The sequence below is a fragment of the Vigna unguiculata genome, chromosome 4, assembly GCF_037176805.1.
Source record: "Vigna unguiculata cultivar grain cowpea cultivar isolate G323 ecotype 2 chromosome 4, ASM3717680v1, whole genome shotgun sequence".
NCBI lineage: Eukaryota > Viridiplantae > Streptophyta > Magnoliopsida > Fabales > Fabaceae > Vigna > Vigna unguiculata.
The window spans coordinates 6032869-6055028 of NC_140795.1; the positions used below are offsets into that span (position 1 = coordinate 6032869).

Below are 22160 nucleotides of genomic sequence, written 5' to 3' on the forward strand. Positions count from 1 at the left end.
CTAATTTCAATAAAAAAAATCACTTTATTTTTACTTACTACTTATAAACCCAAAATTGCAAGTTTGATTGAATCCAATAGAAAAAAAAGAAGGTTGAGCCAAGTGAGAAAGCAAGAAGAAGAATAAAGAAATTGCAAGTTGTGTTGATTTAGCTAAAAAACTAAAAAAAACAGCTGAAAGATAAAGCAGCAACTTGACACAAAATAACAATATCAATTATCTAAATAAAAATAAAAAAAAATTGAAAATGAAAGCCCCAACACTAAGAATGCGACACCTGGCAGACATGAACTGTAGCTAAAAAATAATCTTTTTTTAGTCTTTGTTAAAGAAAATGAAAGAAAATCCTAAGAATAGATTAGATAAAATAATAATAATAATAATAATAAATAATAATAATAATAATAATATTTTAGAATTAAATAATCCAATAAATTATTTGTATATTTTATCACCTTTTTTTTTGTTTTCTCTTTACTAAACATCATATTTAATAAATTGGGAAATTGTTAAACTTACCAACTATATATTTTTTTTCATTTACTTTATTTTTCCTCCATAAAAAAATGTAATCATTGTTTGATTGCTGTGAAATAAGATATAATTGATGAGAAATCAAGGAAAGTGAGTGAGTGAGACATTACATTTCATATGGGTTTTGTAAAGAGTAAATAAAAAGAACACTTTTTGAAATTAAATTTTATATCAGTTGAAAACATGTTTTATTTTATAATAAAAGTATATAAAAGTTAAATTATTACTAAAAAAAACTTTTATTTTTTATTTTTTATAAACTCTGAAGAAAGTGTTTGAGACAACTTGGTTGAATTTTGAATACCCTACAAAATCAGCCTTCGAAATGCTACTTTAGAATCGTGCTGTGCCAGCTGGACCAAGATGACATCGTTGACACGTGTCACAGTATCATTTGCCCTTGATAGAGTCCGTACTCACTCAGTTACTCTATGCATGTCTTGAAATATATTACACTTTTTTTCCTCTTCAAATGTTTCTGTTTCTGGTTCTTTTTCTTGCTTTATTTTTTCATCTTCTTTGGTTTTCTTCCTCGTACCTTCTCTTTATCTCTTTGCATTTTTGGTGCTTCGAGTTGAGTGTGTTGCCCTGTGCTTTTTGTGGACCGAATTGTCCCTTCTCAGAGGTGAAAATTACAGATAATTTTATCGCCACTTTTGCAAACAAGTTGCTGCTTTTCTCTTTGTCTGTTTTTGATTTTACTGTTTCTCAGATACCCTTTTCCCTTTCCTTTCCCACAAAGCAAACCATTGTTTCTTTTATGGCTAAAGGCAGTTCCATAAGCTGAGTCACAATCTGGGTTTGTTTGTTTGTTTTTTTTTTTTTTTTGCATTTTTTTGTCTAATTTCAAGATACCGATCCATTTTCCTCTTCTTTTTTTGTTAGTTTTATTTTGGTTTTTCGTTTGAATGGAGGGTTTTCTTAAATTTCTAGTTTTGAGTGTGGATTCTGTGGAATCTAGTGAAGGGTCATTTTGGAGTTTGGATTTGTCTATGTAGTAAGGATTAAGGAATTTATGTTAAGCTTCAGGTGCCATGTGAGATGTGTCATGTCTTTTAACTTTGTTCTGTGACGTGGCTGCTGTAGATTGGGTTATTGGTGTTGGGAAATGAAAAATGTGATTTACGTGTAGCTCTGAATTCTCTGCTTTATCTGATACATTTAATTATCTTTTTTATGTACGTTGAGTTTGTGATAGTTTTTCACACTTAGATGCTTGAATTTTGAAGTATTTTTAAGCCTGGTCTTGCTTGCAGTGCTTTTGCTTGAACTGAAATATCCTTCTCTCTATGGGATTTGTTTTCTGCATTTGAGTTTTGTTGTGAGTATTATTGATTTATATTTCATGCCTCATTCTACATGTATGTTGTTTCATCAGTTGTTCATTCCTCCTTCAATGAAAAGTTGCACCCTTCATTTTCTGTTTGAAGATATAGATAGGATTTTATTGATTATAACCTATGAAACACAGATACTACAAAGATCATATCTAGACATTATAGATTGTTACATTGGGAGGGAGAAAAACATATATTTTCTTGAAAAAGCTTTTAGTATGTTAGAAAGCAATTTGATGAAGTCAATTCTACTTATATGGTATGTGTTTTGTATGTTATTGTTTGCAGAGTTTAGTATTGGTTACATTAAGAAATTTGGTCATTAAGATTTGTGAAATGTATGAATGTTCTAAAGTATGACATGGAAAAAGTAGTAAGAAACTGACAAGTGTTCTGTGTAAACTTCAGGTGAAGGAAATGATTCTCACTAAGCAGTATCGATGTGTACATTCAGCTAGCTGTCAATGCACCAAGGGACATTTAAGTGAAGATGTGATATTCTTGGTGTTTCAGCATTTGAATTGGAACCCCAATCTAATTGCTACTCTGTCATGTGCATGCAAATGGTTTGATGATATTGCTAAGAGAGTTTTATGGAAAGAGTTTTGTAGAACAAGAGCTCCTAAGATGATGCTTGATCTGCAATCCAGTGGAAGCCACAGTGCAGATGGGAACTGGAGGGCTCTGGGGAAGCTTCTCATATTCTGTTCTGGTTGCACACAAGGTGGTTTGTTCGATAATGTTGAGGTTCCTGGTCATTTTGTTAACAAGACAAGGTTTTCTAAAACATTAGGAAAGAGCTTTCTCATGCCACAGTGTCTGAATGATGTTTTGTATGTGTCTGAGCCTTGTGAGCATATTGACCAAGGTGAAGCTGGTGATTTAGGATTCTTCAGAGGAATTTTCAAGTCGTTTGCATCATCAAACGTTAAGAAGATGATAGTTAACAGAGGTGCACAGCTCCATCCAAATGAGATTTGCCCCTATTGTAAGGCAAAATTGTGGAGCATGCTGCAGGCCAATATGATTCCACAAAGTGCTAAGTGCAGGTTGGGTTCCCATAAAGATTATATTGAGTATTATGTCTGCCTAAATGGTCACTTGCTTGGGGTCTGCACATTGTTACCACTGTCTGATTCAGAGGATGTATCTGAAAATGAGTAAGATATTAATGATTCTCAGGTATTTCCCTGTGTATGTGAAGTCCATAACTTCCTGTAATTTTTAATTTTCATTTTTTATGAATGAAAAACTAGTTCTTTGTGAGAACTAGACCCATTTTCATGAAATTTTAACAGGTGTTTTAGTTTATTATTAGTTAAAAGTTTGCAGAAATGGATACTATTCTCCCATCAGAATTGAAGTTTCATCTGGGTAATATCCTTTGACATTTATCAGAATGTTTTATTATACAGATTATCAAGATGAAACTCCAAATCTGATTAGAGAACACACCAACAACACCTATGATGTTAGACCAGTTTGATTAGACTTTGAAAACATTTTTAAAATAATCACTTGCTTAACAGTTTATTAAAGAAACGGAATATGTTTATTTTTAAGATAAGCAGATTAGACAAACACCCAAAAAAATCTGAAATATGTATATTCTTTTAAAAAACACTTTTTGAAAGAAATAAAGACAAACAAACTCATTCATTGTATGATTTTTTATTCTCGAGTATTGTAAAGAGTAAAAATGATGCAGACATATGCATTATCTAGTTTTATTCTGAAATTGTGATGTTTCCTTGGCAGATTGGAATTCAATCTTAACATGAAATTTGGTTGAGCGCAGTACTGTTTGCTCAAGGGTGAAATTGTGCTCAGCAACAGCTATAAGTCCCATTTTGATTCAAACCTCTCTACATTGCATTATTATGCTTCATGTTGCTGTCTCAACTCATGCCAGCATTTTACACTGATTATAAATATTGCCAACATTTATTTTAATAAATCAAATAGAAGGTGGTTCTTTACTTAGAACTATGTGGTACACTGTGAATTGATTTGTAGGTTTCTGACCTGGGTGTGCAATAGTTAATACTTCTTAAGAGTCATTTTGATTTAGTAGCATTTTCTAATTTCAGATTCATTTGAAGAGAATTTTTGAGCTCCACACTTCGAAGTCCACCTGTGCGTAAAAAAGCATACTAAAAAAGTTTTTCTCTTGGTCCACATACTTTCAGTCAAAGTGGACAACATCTTTATATTTTTTGTCAGACACGAACAAAGTCTTTGTATTATTATACTGATCAATTTAGTTAGCTAACAGTGAAATTAACTGAAACCAGAAAATCAAAATTATGGAAAAAATTAAAATTATAAATCAATAATTAAAGAAGGTAAAAAAAAAGTAAGATATATAACGTGTTTTTCACTCAACACGTTCCAGCTAAAACCATGACAGCTTTTAACATGACAATGACTGCATGGACACCGTTAAAACTGCACTGTATCTGTCAAATAAAACTAATTTTACGTACTCATTCTGATCAATGACCATTTTATAAAACATTATGCCATAAATATGCACTACTGACATTAATGTTACCAGTTACATGCCACAAATATAGTAAGTCACCAATTTTCAACTTTAATAATCATAAAAAGAATAATAAATTAACTCGTTTATCGAAAGTAAAAAATAGTTAATCTAATAACATTGAATTGTCTTAATTAATATATTATTATCAGAATTACTCTTAGATCAATTATAAAATAGATAATACCAAATTTCTTAAATACATGCCAGAGGGTTTACAACTCATACTCCATTCATCAGACCCCAAAATTTATTTTGATCTTATAAAAGGGTTCCAAATGAGTATAGAAATTATATGCTAAGATAGTAAAATAATTTTACATGGTAATCACAAATGTAAGATGTGATAATTTAGTTGACTTCTATAATAATAATCACTTTAAAAATCATATCACTGCTGACACGTGATTGGTTGGCTAACTGTAGAATTATGATAAACACTGTCAAGGCTGAGCCATTAAACTCATAATCAATCACAAAATGATGATTTGGATTGTGAATGTTGTTCAATTAGAACAAAATTGTGATTATATAAGTTAACAGTGTTTATTATACTAAATTTGACATGTTCTATCTTTTATCCATTCAGGTGGAGGAGCATGTCTTAATAATCCAATTTAAAGACAGAAACTGCGAAGGGAGAACATGTCTTCAATTAAGGATGAATTTTTAGGCAAACCATACATTCATACCTTTCTATAAAACAATGTTCTGCATGATTTGCTCAAACCATGTCATTTCACTCTTTCTTTCGGTCGCTTAATGGACATAAACTACTTACAAAATATCAATTTTTTTCTACTCAGTCTCTTCATCTTCCTCTGCTCCAAAATCCAATCCAGAAATTTTCATCTTTCCTATGTTAACTGCAATTATTCAAACATCAAATAAAACACTGAGCATGCAAGGGGTGAGGAACTGGTCCAGATATATAATATAATGCATTGAACAAATTAAACTGACTGTATCCTTGCGCTTAAGCTCATGCATGCATCACACTTCTCAATACCAAAAATGGTAGTTTGATGGTCCAAAAGAATGAAAGATTCTTTAAGAGAGAAAAAAAGTCTCATGCAAGTACATGCCATGCAAAATACATGAGAATCAAAATATCATAGTAATCAAATACAGCAGCATCTAGAACCTGCCACAGGCTCAAATCTTCATGTTTAATCAATTAATAGTAAAAGAAAGTATAAGAAATATGACGCTGGTTTCTTTTAGCAAAGTGTAATTCCAAGAGGAATGCCTCATGGTTCGGTTCAGATTGCATAGCATGATCAAATCCTGGTCTCTTCATTACGCTTTCACTTCCTCCATTCAAAATGCATGAAAAGATATACAGGCCACAACAGGGAAATAGCAAAGAAAAGGACCATAAATTATCAAAGATCTCAAAATTGTGTAATGAGTAGAACTATCATCCAAGACTAGCAACAACTTAGAACTGTGAGGATACTCTTTTGAGCATCTTTCCATTGTTTCACTGTTTAATCTTTTGTTGATGAAATAAAACGGAATTCTTCAGAAGATAAGTTTAAAAACAATAAACCAACCAAAACCTTATCCTACTAAGAGAGGTTGACTACACGAATCAGATAATGCCATTGGCGTTGGTAAACGAGATGAAAAAATTAAAAACAGCAGATGGAGGCAAACATGGAAAAAATATTGAAGGTGGAAGGTCTGAAGTAACTTGTGTCACATTCACTTACCAACAGCATCCAGCCCGGCTAACTTTGGCATGAATTTCTTGATGTGATCTTCTGCTGCCTTATCGGCTTTCAGTGTCTCACACTCGAATGAAACAGAGATTCTTTTCTTCCCATCCTTTTGCTCAACCATACCAGTGATATCCTTACCCCAACTGTTCAAAGGTGGATGCAAACAATAAGTTTAATATGCCAACAATGAACTTGTTACCATAAAAAATTCAAAGTGAAGAAAAATGTAAATGAGTGAGAACTTCAATCTGTGAAAAATTCAAACATGCTCTGAAAGAGAAACTAACCAGCCAACGGAAAACAAAGAATCAACATAAATAGAGGAAATTTAATCTAACACAGACAATTACCGAAAATCACTCATGTTAAATACAGGTTGAAAGACAAAAGGTAGTCTCATTCATTTGGACGTTTAGTCTCTTATGGACAAATAGTTTAATAATTGCAAACTATAATGAAAAATCCTTCACAGCAAATAGAAGGAAATATCCTAACGTGAGAAACCATATAAGGACTAAAAAACCCAAATGAACGGGAAATACAGCGACTAGAATCCAATTTGTAATTTGTGTGAAACTATAGTGACTAATAGTTCAATCTAAGTTAATGTATCCCAAAGTACACCAACTAAGTGTTTTGTACGAAAAAAAAAACTCTCTACAAGGACCATAGAAAAACTAGATAATGACTTATGGATTATCTAATTATGTGTCTCTCATCAGCTTCTCTGTTCCACTGGCATGCTAAACAGCCACAAGCTTATTTGTCTGTAAGCATCATTATAGTTAAATACTTGTAGAATCCGATGACAAAGATTGACATCATTTACTTGACTATAATCCAAAATTATAACTTATATCTAAGCAGTTGCCTCATTATAGAAATGTAGTTTCCTCTAAATAATGTTATTCTCACTGTTTAACTAACTAGAAAGTTATACAGACTAAGAATCAACGAAAATTAGAAAACAAAATCATAAGGCCCAGATGAGCACTTTAAAAGAAATTATACATGATAACACTGCTTTACCCATGAATATGATCAATGCTGTGGAATCTTGCAGCGTCGTGGCCTTTGCACTCCACAATAGTGGCTTGCTCTTTCTTTGTCTATTTTATGAAAACCAAATGTGAATAAAGTATACAGAGGAACGAAAAGATAAACAACACAAAGGGCACAATTACTACATTGAAATCTGTGATCGTGAGTTTGATGACGCGATAATCCTCACCCCTACTGCATTCCCTTTCACATGCCAATTCTTTCATGAAAAAACAAAAATGTACACGTAATTACTACATGGATACAATTGAGCATAAAAAAAGTCGTATAAAAGAGACAGCTCCATACAGGACCATGAACAACTATTAAAAATTGTAAAAAAATTGATGCACTAAAGGATATTTACTACTCTTGCAAGCTGGTAGTAATACTACAATCTTTAGCTGAAAAGGCTAACAAGAAGTTAAATTAGTTGATGAATTTAGTTTAATTTAATTTTAAGTCAAATAACATGGAACCCTATAGGTCAATTACTTCAATTCCTAGTACAAAGCATGGACATAAAGGAGCCCTTAAAATTTGAAATAAAAACAAAGCAGCTATATCCCTTAATACCTAAAGTTCATTATAAGGGAATAATTCTCATGTGATAATCTTTCATTCTATAATCATTTGATGCTTATAAGTGACTCTAATTTAGAAATCAATCCCTGAATGAAATTTTTTCAATCCCTACTAGAGGATATAATGCATTAAGTTTATTAGGAAATCAAACTTCAGCAGCATAGTATAAACCTGGACCCATGTGCACTAATGAAAGCTTATAAAGATCAGAACTTAAATTTTTTTCATAGAGTTATCCTAAAGTCATGTCTTATGTAGGAACATGAAGGACTAAATAATCGTTTTGACCTAATCTTTGGAGAGAAAAGAAGGGGTTTTTTCTTTATTTTTTTTTTTTTTGTTTTTAGAAAACATGTATCAGTCAAACAAAGAAAACATGCACATGTGTGATATACCAGTGCCAGAAAGGCCATAGCAAGTAGAATGTGGAAGTTGGATGAAGTGTCCTGAGATAGAGCCACACGGCAACAATGCTATTGATGCTACTCCTTCCATCATCATCAACTCTTCCACGTTCCCCTCTTCGTTTTCCTCTGCCGGAAAATCTAACCCAAGAGAACAAAAACAATGAAAATGAAAATGGGTAGAGGGAAAAAGTGATGGGGAAGCGAATTGAAACACAAAGTTTCAATTTTTTTTATCACTACAATCGCATGATGAATGAAAAAAAGAAAAAAAAAAAACTACCCATTTGTGTGTTAGAAAGAATGGTGAGTGGTTCGGTTCTGCGAAACAACAAACTGCAAAAGGAAGAAAACCAGTGAAAGGGAGAGAAGAAGAAGAAGAAGAAGCTGAGGATGGAAACGTTGATGGCAGGGCAAGAAAGAGTGTCCTTCCTTTGCTTTCTTTTTCACCTTTGCATTCTGATTGTCATTGTCTTATTTTTCATCTAAAATTATACTTTAGTGTGATTATTAATTCTTTTAAAAAGAAAAAATATAGTGGTTAAATTATATCAAAAATTAAAATATGAGAGTGAAAAATGTGAGTCACAGTATATTTTTCTATTTTTATTATGTTAAAGGATATTCTGTTTATTTATCTAATTTATTTTAAAAATTATTTTCATCTTTAACTTTTGTTTTTTAATTTGAATAACTTTGATTCTTTAAAAGTAATGTTTGATTTTTATATTTTTAACACAAGTTTAAACACTTTTTTTTTACTAATTTAAGACGTAAAATTTATCTCATTAATCTCATGAAAATATGAATGTAACTAATATTGGATAAATCATGTATAATAAAACAATAAGGATATGAGTATAAAAGTGTGTAAATTTACTTTTACTAACTTTTTAGAAATTTATTATTTTAAATTGTACAAAACTTGAATAAGATATTTGATGTTTGACATGGTTTTAATAAATTTTAAGAATGTGTATATTGCAATTTTCATTTAGTTGTTTTTTTTAATAGTGATCATTATATTGATCTTTCTTCTATGTTCTTTATTTCCGTAAATTTCAATTAAAACTTAGCTTAACATTTTGGATGTGTAAATTTTAATTAAAGTTGAGTTTGATAAGAAAAAAAGAATACAACTTCAACAATATACATATATAAAATAATAATGATTTCATTTTTTTGAATAAATGAATATTGAGTTTTAATTTTGTGATCGTTACGAAATATGGAATATCAGTCAATGAGTTGAGGTTACCATGGAATAACATTTTATATGAGAATATTGAAGGACGCTTCTATTAAACAGGCTTCACTCCTAATAATTCTACTCCTAATAATTCTTGAAGGTCAATTAATTTAAATAAATATATCTTTAATGTTAGCAGAAAAATACTATCCCATAAAATTAACTTGTAAGTTAAGGTGTGCACCTTATTTACATAGTATGAGATTGTTTTAGTTTGTTTTAGTTGATGTGGAACTTCAACATGAATGAAAGCATAAATGTTGATTATTTTTTAGAATTGTCAAAATAGATTGGAATCTCCGAGTCAACTCGGTCTACCACGGGTTCAAGTCGGATTGGGTTGCAATTTTTTTGCAAATTTCAATACCGGTTAATTTTTGACCCTGTCCACCTAGAACCTAGCTCACCCGGATTGAACTCGTGGTGAGCCGGATTGACTCACCAACCCGCAAATATAGGGTCACACAAGTATTTTTTATTATGTTAGGCTTTGCATTTGAGTCAGGTTAGGTGGTTGTTTTTAGCCAACAAATAGATCATTTGCATTTTTGTGATTTTGGTTTATATTTGGATTGTATTAAAGTTTATTTACATTTTAATTATAATTATAATTTAGTCTTGATTGAAAAAAATATTTATATATATTGTTTTAATTAAATAAGTCCGTGAGCTAACCCGCTTAACTCATCAGTTCGCGGTGAACTAGTTCGAATTTGAATTTTTTTTACTCGTTAATAAGTGAATCGAATTGAGTTGACTCACTAACCCATAATGGATCTAGCCGAATCAGATCAGATTACCCGTTTTTACAGCTTTATTATTTTGATTATTGTATATATATGTTATGTATACTATCTTTTTGAAATACTTTCATTTGCATATCCTTTATTAAGTATGATGAGATGTCTTATGTGTATTTAGGTATTACGCTACTTACACTTACACCAATATTTGTAGTCAGGTTAGATTTCATTACTCAATATGTGTTTTGTACATTTAAAAAATTACCATAATATTTTGCCACTTAATAAATTTTTACATACATTTTATATTTATGACTTTATTCTTCATATTTTCTTTCTCTTTTTTACAAATATAAATTATTTTTTAAATAACTATTATACTTCTAAAAGTAGATTATCATGTGACTGGTGCATTGTCAAAATCCATTTGTCTATTAAAAAATAATTAACAATTTTAACATCCATGGTTTTAATTGCTCAATTTTGATTTATATTTTAAAGAAATAGACCATTTCAATTTTGTCAAGGTGCCATCTAACTTTGAAAAAACATGCTCTCATGAGATGATAACATTAATTATTTAATTTTTAATGTTAAACAGTTTAATATAAAATCTTAAATAATTTTAGTGTTTAATAAATCATGAAATATATTAAAAAAAATAAAATAATGAAAATCCTTCCAACTTGAAATAAATTAATTAGTTGGATTACAAAATCTTCCAAATCATCCAAACTTAGATGTTAAGTTATTACTACTACCACAATTGCTCATTTTTTAAATATATAACCAAAATGAAACAACTAAAACTTTGAAAAACATAATTATTCAATATTTAAATAAATAAAATAAAATCCAACAGTTCAAACTTCAGATACTGAAATTTCTTGCACACTAAGCCAGTGAAATAAAAATTACAATGAAGTCATTAATTTCATCAATTTCTTAAACTAGGTTCATTGATGGACCTTATTTTTTAGATTTACAGAAGTCATTCCTCCTCCAATTGTATACTTTGTTTTCTTAAATTTAAACACTTCAAAAGGACAGTTCTTTTTTTAGTTTTAATTTTTAAATAAAAATGGGAAAACCTGAAAACTAAGTATACTAATTACCATGGAAACAGTTTCTTTTTGCACCTCCATAACTTTTCCTGCATTCCCATAATTTTTCCCCATTTTACCTTTTTAAGAATATCTGAAAGTAAAAAATAACTTCTGAATTGTCTAATTCCGAAGCCATTTTTGAAAAAAAAATATGAGTGCAGGAAGAAAATGCCAGAAATATATTATAGGAATACCAAAATTTCACTTCTAATCCATTCTCATAAACCAGACACTACTACAAGTATGGATTTGTTATTTCGAAGAAATCAACTACTGCCCAGCTTTACACTAAAATTGATTTTCATAAAGTCAACACTTCTTTAACATGGTATTTGTATTGACCAACAAAAGTTATTATTATATGAAAAACTATAAACAATTTCATGATATGAACAGGATAATTGAAGTTGCATAAGTGTAAGAAAGCGACATGCACCAAAATTTTGTTGGGAAACCTTGCATGTGGAAGAAACATGGAGCTGTGACATGCATTCACAGAATCTGTGGAAAGCCTTCTCGGTTGTCTTTAACAGTAGAACTGGATTCTGCATCAGTTCCAACCCTCCTAAAGACTAGCTTTTGCTGGGGAAGTTGGCCATTGGCAAATGCTGTGACTTCTGTGTCCACTAAAATTGTGTCTTCATCCCTGAACTCTCCTCTGAGAATACCCTTGGCAAGTTCATTCTCCACATTCTGCTGAATCACTCGCTTGACCGGCCTGGCACCGTAGTTTGGATCATACCCCAAACTTCCAAGGAGTTGGATTGCAGCTTCTGTCACTTGGATTTTCATCTTGCGATCTGCAATTCTCTTTTGCACCCTCTCCAACTGTAGAAGACGTAGGAAGTGAGTCTTGTGATAAAAAATTGAAAGACCATGTAACAATTCCCAGAATTCTCTTTGATTTTCATCATTGATATGTACACAGGTAATTCTTCTGAGTATAATATGCTTTTAGTCTTTCAAAATATCTCAAAGTTTAGTTTAATCCTTTTAATGTCTCTAGACTTTACATGTACCCAAAGTGGTAGTGTTTTGGTCCCTCACCAGAGACTAGAAACGTTGATATCAAAATATAGAGTACAGGTGTATTAAATTTTCATTGGTAGATACTAAAACCAAATTTTGAGAGATTAGAAATATATTTAACTCTTCATTCTTTTGCAGGCGTGTGTGTGGTGGAGTAATGGACTTCAACATAAATGTAATCTATTAGAGAGGAGAAAATTACCTGTAACCTGACAATGCTACCTATTTGGTCGCGGTCCAGAGGCCGGAAAACGATATACTCATCAACTCTGTTCATGAATTCAGGGCGAAAGATTGATCTTGCTGCATCCATTACCCTCTGCTTTATGGTTTCGTATGCTGACTCTTTGGGCACAGTGTCATTATCTGTGTTGAGAATGTACTGTGATCCAACATTTGAGGTCATAATGATAACCGTGTTGGTAAAACTTACAGTCCTGCCCTGTGAATCAGTTACTCTTCCATCATCCAAGATTTGAAGGAAAACATTGAAAACATCTGAGTGTGCCTTCTCAATCTCATCGAACAAAATGACAGCATAAGGTCTGCGGCGAACTGTCTCTGTTAGTTGCCCTCCCTCTTCATACCCAACATATCCTGGTGGAGCCCCAATCAATCTTGAGACCGTATGTTTTTCCATGTATTCACTCATGTCAATTCGTACAAGTGCTTCTTCTGTGTTGAACAAATAAGAAGCAAGGGCTTTGGCTAGCTCAGTCTTTCCTACACCGGTGGGTCCCATAAACATGAAGCTAGCGATCGGACGGTGGGGATCTGAAAGACCTGCTCTTGATCGTTGGATAGCCTCAGCTACTGCCTTAACAGCAGGATCTTGACCAACAACACGCTTATGAAGCTCTTCCTCTAAATACAATAGCTTCTCTCGCTCTGATTGTTGAAGTTTTGAAATTGGAATACCAGTCCACTTGCTTACAATTTCAGCAATATCATTCCCACTAACTTCTTCTCTCAGCATAGACTTACCAGAGTTCATATACTCGTGTAACTCCTTTTCTACACTTTCAAGTTGTCGTTGTAGGGAGTTAAGACTGCCATACTTTAATTCAGCAGCGCGATTAAGATCATACTCTCGCTCAGCCTGTTGAATCTCAACATTTACCCTGTCTATCTGCATATATATGAAAATCGGAAAGCATCAGATTTCAATCTTCCAAAAATCGGGTCTTAATTCAAGTGCATTTCTAATGTTACCAACATGCTTGCACTGGTTCAGTGCTATCAAACCCCGCAAAACTCTGTCTTATAAACGTTCACTTGTTTATAAACTGAATGCACATTTGGCAAAACATAACAAAATTCTGATAACATACCTCCTCTTTAATAGATTGCAGACGAGTCATTACAGACTTTTCATGCTCCCATTGCCCATTCAATTCATCCTGTTTCCCTTTTAAGAGAGAGAGTTCTGTCTCAAGTCGATTTAATCTATCTTTAGAAGCCTTGTCTGTATCATTCATGAGAGAGAGCCTCTCCATCTCGAGTTTCAAGACTGACCTATTAATCTCATCAAGCGCAGTAGGTTTTGAAGTAATTTCCATTTTTAATTTAGCAGCTGCTTCATCAACCAGATCAATAGCTGTAATTTAGAAGTAGCAAGAAATTAGTGCTTTGTGAATATCGTTGATGCAAGTCCACAGAAAAATGAAATACAGTAAAAGTTTACATTTTTATTGAAAACTAGGAATGGTTTTGTATAAAAGGAGCAAAAAAAAAAAAAGCATTAGCTAATGAATAGTCCAAAATTGATATTAGCTTGAGATTATACAAAACACAGTATTGACAATGACCTCCCTTCATACTGAAAAATAGGAACCGCTCCTACAAACATCCGAGATACTTTAAGATATCCTGGGTTCCAATACTAATATTATGAGATGCATTTCCATATATTCGGAAAATTTTAACAAAATAAATTCAAGAAACAAATAAAAGATAAAGAAAAAGAGAGAAGTTGTAGCCATAAATTAATGTTCAAATACAACACATTGAAAATGAATTAGAGAATGGTCACAATAATGCTCCCTACAGTGGGGAAGTTCCGTATGGTTTTAAAGCTCTTAAGAAGAGTTTCTATTAATACTTTACATCATTTATTGCTAAGACCCTAATCCAGAATCCAAACATCATTCTTCTAAATGTAGTAAGGTATCATAATGCAATAACTAATTATTTGCCAGAAAAAAACTAAAACAAAATTTCTTAATCTTTGTGAATATATTCACTTGACAAGAGTCTTTGATCAGTTATTAATACCTTTATCCGGCAGAAACCTCCCACTTATGTATCTATCCGAGAGAATTGCAGCATCTACAAGTGCACTGTCAGAAATGCGAACACCATGATGCAGTTCATATCTTTCCCGCAGTCCCCTCAGTATTGAAATGGTATCTTCAACTGATGGTTGGTCAACAAAAACTTGCTGGAAACGGCGCTCAAGTGCAGGGTCCTTCTCAATATACTTTCGATACTCATCTAATGTTGTTGCACCTATACATCGCAGCTCCCCCCGACCAAGCATAGGCTTTAAGAGATTACCAGCATCCATAGCACCATTTGTAGCACCTAGCATGTGACATATAATTACAATCAAATTCAACCGGCAACACGTATAATTTCTTTTATCAAATCACCATTGCTACAAACAAATTCAATATTTAGGGAGAAAAATATACATTGAAATGTATCATCCTTCTCTAATCTGAATATCCATGGATTTGAAAGGTTTTCACACACCAGTCATGCAGTTAGAAAGGAAAAAAATGTTGAAAGAAAAGGAGGAAAGTTGTATTTCAAACGAATTTTGCAAAAACAAAAAATCAGTTACAAAAAGTGGAAAATTCTGAAATTCATTACCTGCCCCAACAACTGTATGGATTTCGTCAATGAAAAGGATAATCTGACCATCAGATTCTGTTACTTCTTTGAGAACAGCTTTCAGTCTATCTTCAAATTCTCCCCGATACTTTGCTCCTGCAATAAGTGCGCCCATATCAAGGGATATGAGCTGAAAGTGACAAGTGTTTCAGATTAATTTTACAACTCCTGGTCAACACACAGACCAAAATGGAGAACAAAATAAGATAAAAATTGCATTCTTATAGAACAAATCAATGGAATTAAGGCTAAGATTTAAAGGGTGTAGTATATATTATTGTAAGAAAATGAGATAAAAACTCAAAAAAGCCAGTTAATGTAAATCTATCCCACATTCCCATTCTTTACCCTTTATCTTCCATTTTGAGCTTCTAAAAAATATTAGGAATTCAGAATAGCCAAGATAAAGCACATACCCTTCGATTCATCAAAGCTTGAGGAACATCTCCTTGAACAATTCTTTGAGCAAGTCTGTTTCCAAGGCATCTAGGTCAATGTTTAATGAAAACTACCACAAGCAACCAAATAGGTATAAACATTTTCCCTTCTCATCTAACAAAATTACAAGAAAAACCAGGATCTCTGGTTGAACAAAAATGTCTTAATAGCATCACTGAACATGGTTTCAGATTTTAAATTACATTACTTCACCTGATGTGGCTGCAATATTGGGGTTGATGCAGTGTTTGCAACTACATCAGCCTGAAATTGCAGGTTGAATTCACAAGAAAAACTGTAATGGCCATAACGTTGCTTCGTTTAAAACAAAATAACATTTCACAATTGCAAGCTGGGAAAAAATGCCACAACACAACCCACATCGCTTGCAGACCCACAATGCCTGAAATCACAGTAATCGCAAAGTAACAGCAACCGCAATTTAAATTGATTGTGGTCTCAATAACCATATAATTGCTTACATTGTTTCTACTGTTGATTCTAATAATATAATGCTATAGAAAAGGAAATGCCTAAATGTTTGGTTGTAGTATGATAGAAGAAAGGAATCATTTGTTATTTCAAACAATGTGTCACCTCTTGCACTTAATTTCCAGTTTCAAGGAACTTTACTTTCATAAGCAGAAGAGAACTATCATTTTAAACTAGGACAATCTGCTAAACTTACTTCCTACTTTATGAAACTCGTATTTTGAAATATTAAACTTCCATGCATAAAAAAATTATGATTTGTCACTTAAAAATACTAATAAAAACTGTACTGTCATGTTCAAATAATTTGTATTTTATTTCACACCACCGCAGGTGGCATTCTTGAATGTATGAAACAGGTTACACATGAAATTCAGGCAACAGATAATAGTAGCAGCATCTAAAATTTAATAAAAAAATAAGGTAAAATGCTTAAAAATAAGATAAACACAGGTAACACTTGGGAGGAAGACCTAAAGACTTACCCTTCAGAGATTGCTGTTTTTCCAACACCAGGCTCTCCAATTAGCACAGGATTATTCTTTGTTCTCCTGGAGAGAATTTGAATGCATCTGCGTATTTCATCATCTCTTCCTATGACTGGGTCAAGTTTTCCTGCTTTAGCCATTGCTGTCAAATCTTTCCCATACTTTTCCAAGGATTCGTACTTTCCTTCAGGATCTATACGAAATTGAAACTGAGGCTTATGAATCAGAAGATATTTCCAAATGAAAACATTCCATGTACAGATACTCATAGCTCATTATCAAGCACAGGTTCTAGCACAAACAAAGAGATTATGGGCCAGTTGAGAAAATGTTTTCTGTCTTCACTTGTACATGAAACAGGCAAAACAAAAAATAACTGTTTTCAATGTTCCAGCACAAATCTTTGAAAAAAAGATGACTTTTTCATAATAAAAAATAAAATAGAAATGAAAATAGAAGTAAATAGACCCTAAAGTTTTTAATAGCAGAAATCAACACCCTTCAACCAAACAAAAGCAAGTAACAAATAGAAAACAAAAATGTCAAGAGACAGCAACATTATATACATTATAATTATAAATGACCTTGGTCAATAACTGACTGGCGTCCCCTTATGGACTCTATGGCAGATTTAAGACCTTGCTCAGATATTTGAAAATCTCTAAACAAAATCTTCGCAAATCGTTTATCTTGGGCAAAACCAAGAACAAGGTGCTCAACTGACACAAATGAGTCTCCATATTCTTTCTTGAAGTCCCTGGCTCTCTGAATCAATGCCTCCAAATCACGCCCCAACATTGATCCACCTGATTCCCCAAGAACCTAGCATAATAGGACAACAGTTTAACAATCAGGTTCTTGGACTACAGAGCGTATTTTATAGGCATCTAAAAAGATACAATGAATTCATATTAGTTTTCCTCCACATCATTTGCATATGGTCAAAGTTGTATATTGATATCTAATAATGAATTTGGGAATTAAGTGATATAAGAAAAATAAAAAATATCAATAGTCTGAAATACTGGATCTGAACTGTAACCAACACCTGTAAGTCAGCAATATTTCCAACATCAATGCAACTGTCTTTTCAAGCATCAATGGTGAAAATCTCATTAATATAGACTGCTCACACAATCATACTGAATCAAGAGTGCAAATAATTAAGAGATTTTTCACACACATAGTAATATAATTTGAATAAAGTAAAAGAGTATGGGCTTGAATTGCATATCGCCAATATATTAACTGTTTGACCCAATTAGTTTGGTATTTTACGCCTTTCCTCTGCAATTTTTGCTTGGATAACAACACTTCATAAACTATAAAGATCGATCAGACCACAACCACATGTGATGTACTACATATCAGTTTCATGATTCAACTCAATGTTATGGCATTATGAAAACAGAAGTAAATGGCTAGAACTTTCATTCCAACTTCCAAGTTTCTGTTAGCTTGCATTTTACTCAGAAAAAGTTGAGGACTTAATACAATTTTTATTTAGGTCTTAATTCTGAAAGAAAAGTACACCTATAATCCAAGTTACAAGAGAATATGGTTAAAACCAATAACATCTTATACCTCAAATAATGCCAACAAGAGGAAGGCAGACTATGATACAAGATAAAGACATAACTATGTGCACCAAAGCATGTGCAGATTTGACTTGGTCAATCACCTTGGGTTGCCGCTTGATGTGCTTATCAGTGGCCTCTAGAAGCCGAGTATTATCTACCCCAACCTTAGAAAAGATCCGGCGAGCAAGCCCATTCTTTTGCTCTAACAAAGCTTTCATCAAGTGCTCAGTCTCCACAATCTGATGCTTGTTCTCCTTAGCCACTTCTGGTGCAGTGATAATCGCTTGCCATGCCATTTCTGTGAATTCTTGTTGTGTAATCTGTCATTGCATCAAAACCGAATATCAATCACTACACCTCTGAAACTCCAATTAGACCCAATCAGTATCACAAGTGACCCAAAATCGCAAACAATTTAAACTGCCACAATTGAAATGAATCCAGTTCAGCTGAGTTAAGCAAAACTTGACTCGCATGAGCTAATATCAAGCTTTACATTAAACTCATAAACCAGTGACTTAAATTTAACACAATAAATGTACTTTACATATGTTTAGTTAAAAGTAATTTAGTATTATTTTGATACCAACAACAAGACCAAGAATAAACTAAACATTAATATATTTTATGTTTAAATACCTTTTTCTTTCCTGCAAATATACAAGCTTTTTTCTTTTAATCTGTAAACTTGTTTAATATCTTTATAATATCCAAATATTCCATTTTGGTCCTTTTGTACCAAAAACACTAGGGTGGATCCATCAAGCGTTACGAAAGTGCTTGTGTAACAATAACAAATGGTGGCAGATAAGTATTTTGTAGCAGAGACCAGTGACAGAGACAAAGAAAAAGGTCTGAATATTTCAAGGATAATAACAAAAATTACACTAACTAAAAGAAAAAAGTGTGCAGGAGTGGAAAGGGTCATGTATTCAATAAATTGCTATCATAACATGCAAAAGCTCAACCTCCATCGGCCAACAAACCCATTACAACTACAAGGAGTGGGACAAGTTTTAGAAAAATATGTTGTATAAGACCCATATTCTAGGAATCACTAGAAGAATACAAAACATTACATAAACATTCCGAGATTCATTCAAAGATTGGTAGACAAAGAATAAAATTCAATTACAACACAGTCTTTCTTTCCCAAACAATCACCTTTTATATCTCAATAATGGAAATAGCTGTCGTTATTTCTGTTATTGCATATGCACTTAGTTACCATAATTATGTATAACAAAAAACAAACATACTTCTCAACCATAATACAGCAGATTAAACTCAAATGAAATTAAAATAAAGCACAAATCTTAAATCCAAAGGGCTCAAATGTTTTGAATATGAAGCATTACGAATCGTTCAATTTATTTAATTATTACACATTCCCTTCTTTAAATAAAAGTTAAAAAAGTTTAAATGCACTTTCAGTTCCAACAGAAAGAAAAAATGTTCATTTTTAGCCCAAAAAAATAATCTCTTAATGTCTACCCATCATGAAGATGTACCAGGTGTAGTTTTTGCCTTTTTTTCCACTTCAATTAATGGTATCCCTGTAATTCACACATTCATACCTTTTCTCCAAGAATTAAAGAGGAGCACTTTCCAATTTACAGAAACTAAAATCAAATATAACCCATATTTAATTTTAAGTATTTGAAGTGAACCCAAAAGTGACAATAGTACTATTTAGTAGTAATATCAAGGAGAATAAATGACATGAACACTTCCTCTTATTCAGTACACCAAACTCTTCTTCATCCTGTCCTACAATGACCCTTTAATTGTTTAAAAAATCATTGCTGACGTCGTTTACTCATTACACTGACTTTTCCAAATTGATTGAAAAGTATCAAAAATCAAAAAGAAGGTATCATGCAATCTGAAAAATTCTTAGGGAGTGAGTGTAATTTTCTTATCTATTATGCATTTCCTTCTTTTATAAGCTCATTAACACTAATTTCAATCCCAAAAAGGATTGATTATAACAATGAATACGGTTATGAACGTGCAAACATACTTTTCCACTTGATGAAACTGCGCAGCGAACAGAGAACGGCGCGAGGTTTCTTCGCGTTCTCGAAGACCCATTAGAGAAAGCTTCTCTTTTCTTCGACGGCACTGAATTCAAACTCTTCAACGAAGTGGGGTTCGCAGGAAAGCCAAAGGAGACTGGACACTGTGCCAATCGAGCGTGACTTCTGTGGCTGCGAATTGGAACAGAGGGACGAAGAGCAAGACCCGGAAACGACGTTGTAGAGGCCATCGCCGGTGACGGGAAACGGCGAGGAATTTTCCGGTGAGGTTATTGGTTGGTGTGGTGAAGATTGTGTCAGTTGTGAGGGCGCAAAACCCAGCGAATTTGTTAAGAGACGATGCTACAATGCGCCACCTTAACAGGGTTCACAAATGTGGTTTGTTTTGGATATGCTTTCAATTGGATCCCAAACTCTACAATTTTTTTTTCTCAACCTTTGAAATTAAATTTTATCTGCATAAATATAAAATATAATAAACTATTAATTTGGTGTTTAAACTCTAATAGTAATAGCTGGACCTAAACAAAGATAAATAAATTTAGTAAAATAAATAATAACGGTTAGATTTGAGAAATTAGTTGTAATTTTGTGGGTATTAGACCAATTTAAAAAGGAAGTTTAATATTTATACATTTATAGGTATATTTTAAATTCAAAGCTTATTTTTCATATGATATTTTTTATTAAAATTTAATAATAAATTATTATAAAATATATTGATTTTAATTTTTTAAAAATTTTGATATATTTATTTCATTTATTTAATTAAAAACGAAAATAAAAGTAACAAAAGATATTGACAGAATAACCTATCTAAATTAACTCATAATTCAAACAACCTTTATTTAATCAGTTTGATAAATTAAATTCAAATGCAAAAAAAAAAAATTACTTTTTTGTTAAATTTTTTGTTAAATTGAATTGTTCATATTGGATTCGAATTCTACTCATTCCAACTATTGAGATCTAAATGTGAAATTTATATTTTATTTTCGTTGCGTCTCTTTAATGTAGTCTTTTTTTTCATTTAATTTAACGAGGTCTCAATTTTCGTGATAATTAATGATTAATGTATGTGTATAGTGCATGCCATCATTGTCAGTTTGTAATTTTTTTTTTCATTTTCTTTAGTTTAATTAAAAAAATTATCCACGTGTTAAGTTAATATCGTGCCATGTATGTCAATGTCAATATCATTGCATTTTGTTCAATTTAGTTCATTTATTCGTTATTTTAATTTTATTCATTTATTTTTTTTTAATTAAACAATTTTATCCTTTTCAATTTGAGACAAAATTGAATTTTTATATAAATATTATATTGATATTTTTATTAAATTGATGTGAAAACTTAGAAAATGACATTTTAAGATTGAGACTCACTTAAAAATAGTAAGATTCGATTATTTTAATATTAAAAAAGATTTAGTATAAATAATGTTGTTATAAAAAAATTTCATTATTTTAAGAGACATCATCTCTTTATAACTACTTACTTTTCTAAAGTCCTCTTACTTCCCTCTTCTCTTTCTCACACTCTACTATCTAATTGAAGAACAAAGATTGTATGATTGATCCTCTCGACGAGCTCTTCATTTGGACCGATAAATTTCTTAGGTTGGGTAAGTTAAGTTATAGTCAGTTTTGTGGTCTATTTCTGTTTGTTGTCTTCTTCCGCTTACATGTGTCTTTTTAATTTTCTATTTGAATCTTTGGTGACCAATGATCATAATGATATGATATGATCGTTTTTGTGATGTTTTTATGTGATGATAGAGCATCTTGTGTGATTGGAGGAAGTTTGGAGTTCTAAAGTTGTTTGAGATGGGAAGTTTATTATACTTGTTTTAAGTTAAACTTCTTGGTTAATTATATGTATATGTGTTGAACTGAGATTGAATGTCATATGAACTTTGATTTAATTTGTTT

General features: G+C 32.0%; 3 protein-coding genes across 7 annotated transcripts; 1 reads left to right on the forward strand and 2 right to left on the reverse strand.

Annotated features, from left to right (window-relative positions):
* Positions 1-991: 991 nt before the first annotated feature.
* LOC114182377 (EID1-like F-box protein 2) lies at positions 992-3931 on the forward strand. Of its 5 annotated transcripts, none has more exons than XM_028069247.2 (3): positions 992-1159; positions 2280-3031; positions 3630-3931. In XM_028069247.2, exons 1-3 carry the CDS (start codon positions 1007-1009, stop codon positions 3661-3663), a joined length of 939 nt encoding a protein of 312 aa, XP_027925048.2. In that variant the 5' UTR covers positions 992-1006; the 3' UTR covers positions 3664-3931. The 5 variants fall into 5 exon arrangements, with proteins under 5 accessions (XP_027925048.2, XP_085528884.1, XP_027925049.1 ...); XM_085672758.1 differs by having other exon boundaries at positions 2280-3053; positions 3630-3895; XM_028069248.2 differs by lacking the exon at positions 992-1159 and adding an exon at positions 1189-1333.
* A 1116-nt stretch (positions 3932-5047) lies between these two features.
* Positions 5048-8641, reverse strand: LOC114182378 (uncharacterized). Its single transcript, XM_028069250.2, has 6 exons — positions 8454-8641; positions 8162-8311; positions 7328-7401; positions 7170-7249; positions 6132-6283; positions 5048-5282 (listed from the first exon to the last, which is right to left on the reverse strand). The coding sequence occupies exons 1-6, from the start codon at positions 8455-8457 to the stop codon at positions 5215-5217; spliced, it is 528 nt and encodes a 175-aa protein (XP_027925051.1). The 5' UTR covers positions 8458-8641; the 3' UTR covers positions 5048-5214.
* A 2809-nt stretch (positions 8642-11450) lies between these two features.
* LOC114181870 (chaperone protein ClpB3, chloroplastic-like) lies at positions 11451-20616 on the reverse strand. The gene is made up of 10 exons (XM_028068483.2): positions 20214-20616; positions 18292-18510; positions 17195-17432; positions 16608-16803; positions 15609-15663; positions 15172-15322; positions 14572-14880; positions 13629-13894; positions 12500-13426; positions 11451-12096 (listed from the first exon to the last, which is right to left on the reverse strand). The coding sequence occupies exons 1-10, from the start codon at positions 20457-20459 to the stop codon at positions 11761-11763; spliced, it is 2943 nt and encodes a 980-aa protein (XP_027924284.1). The 5' UTR covers positions 20460-20616; the 3' UTR covers positions 11451-11760.
* Between the last annotated feature and the right edge of the window lie 1544 nt (positions 20617-22160).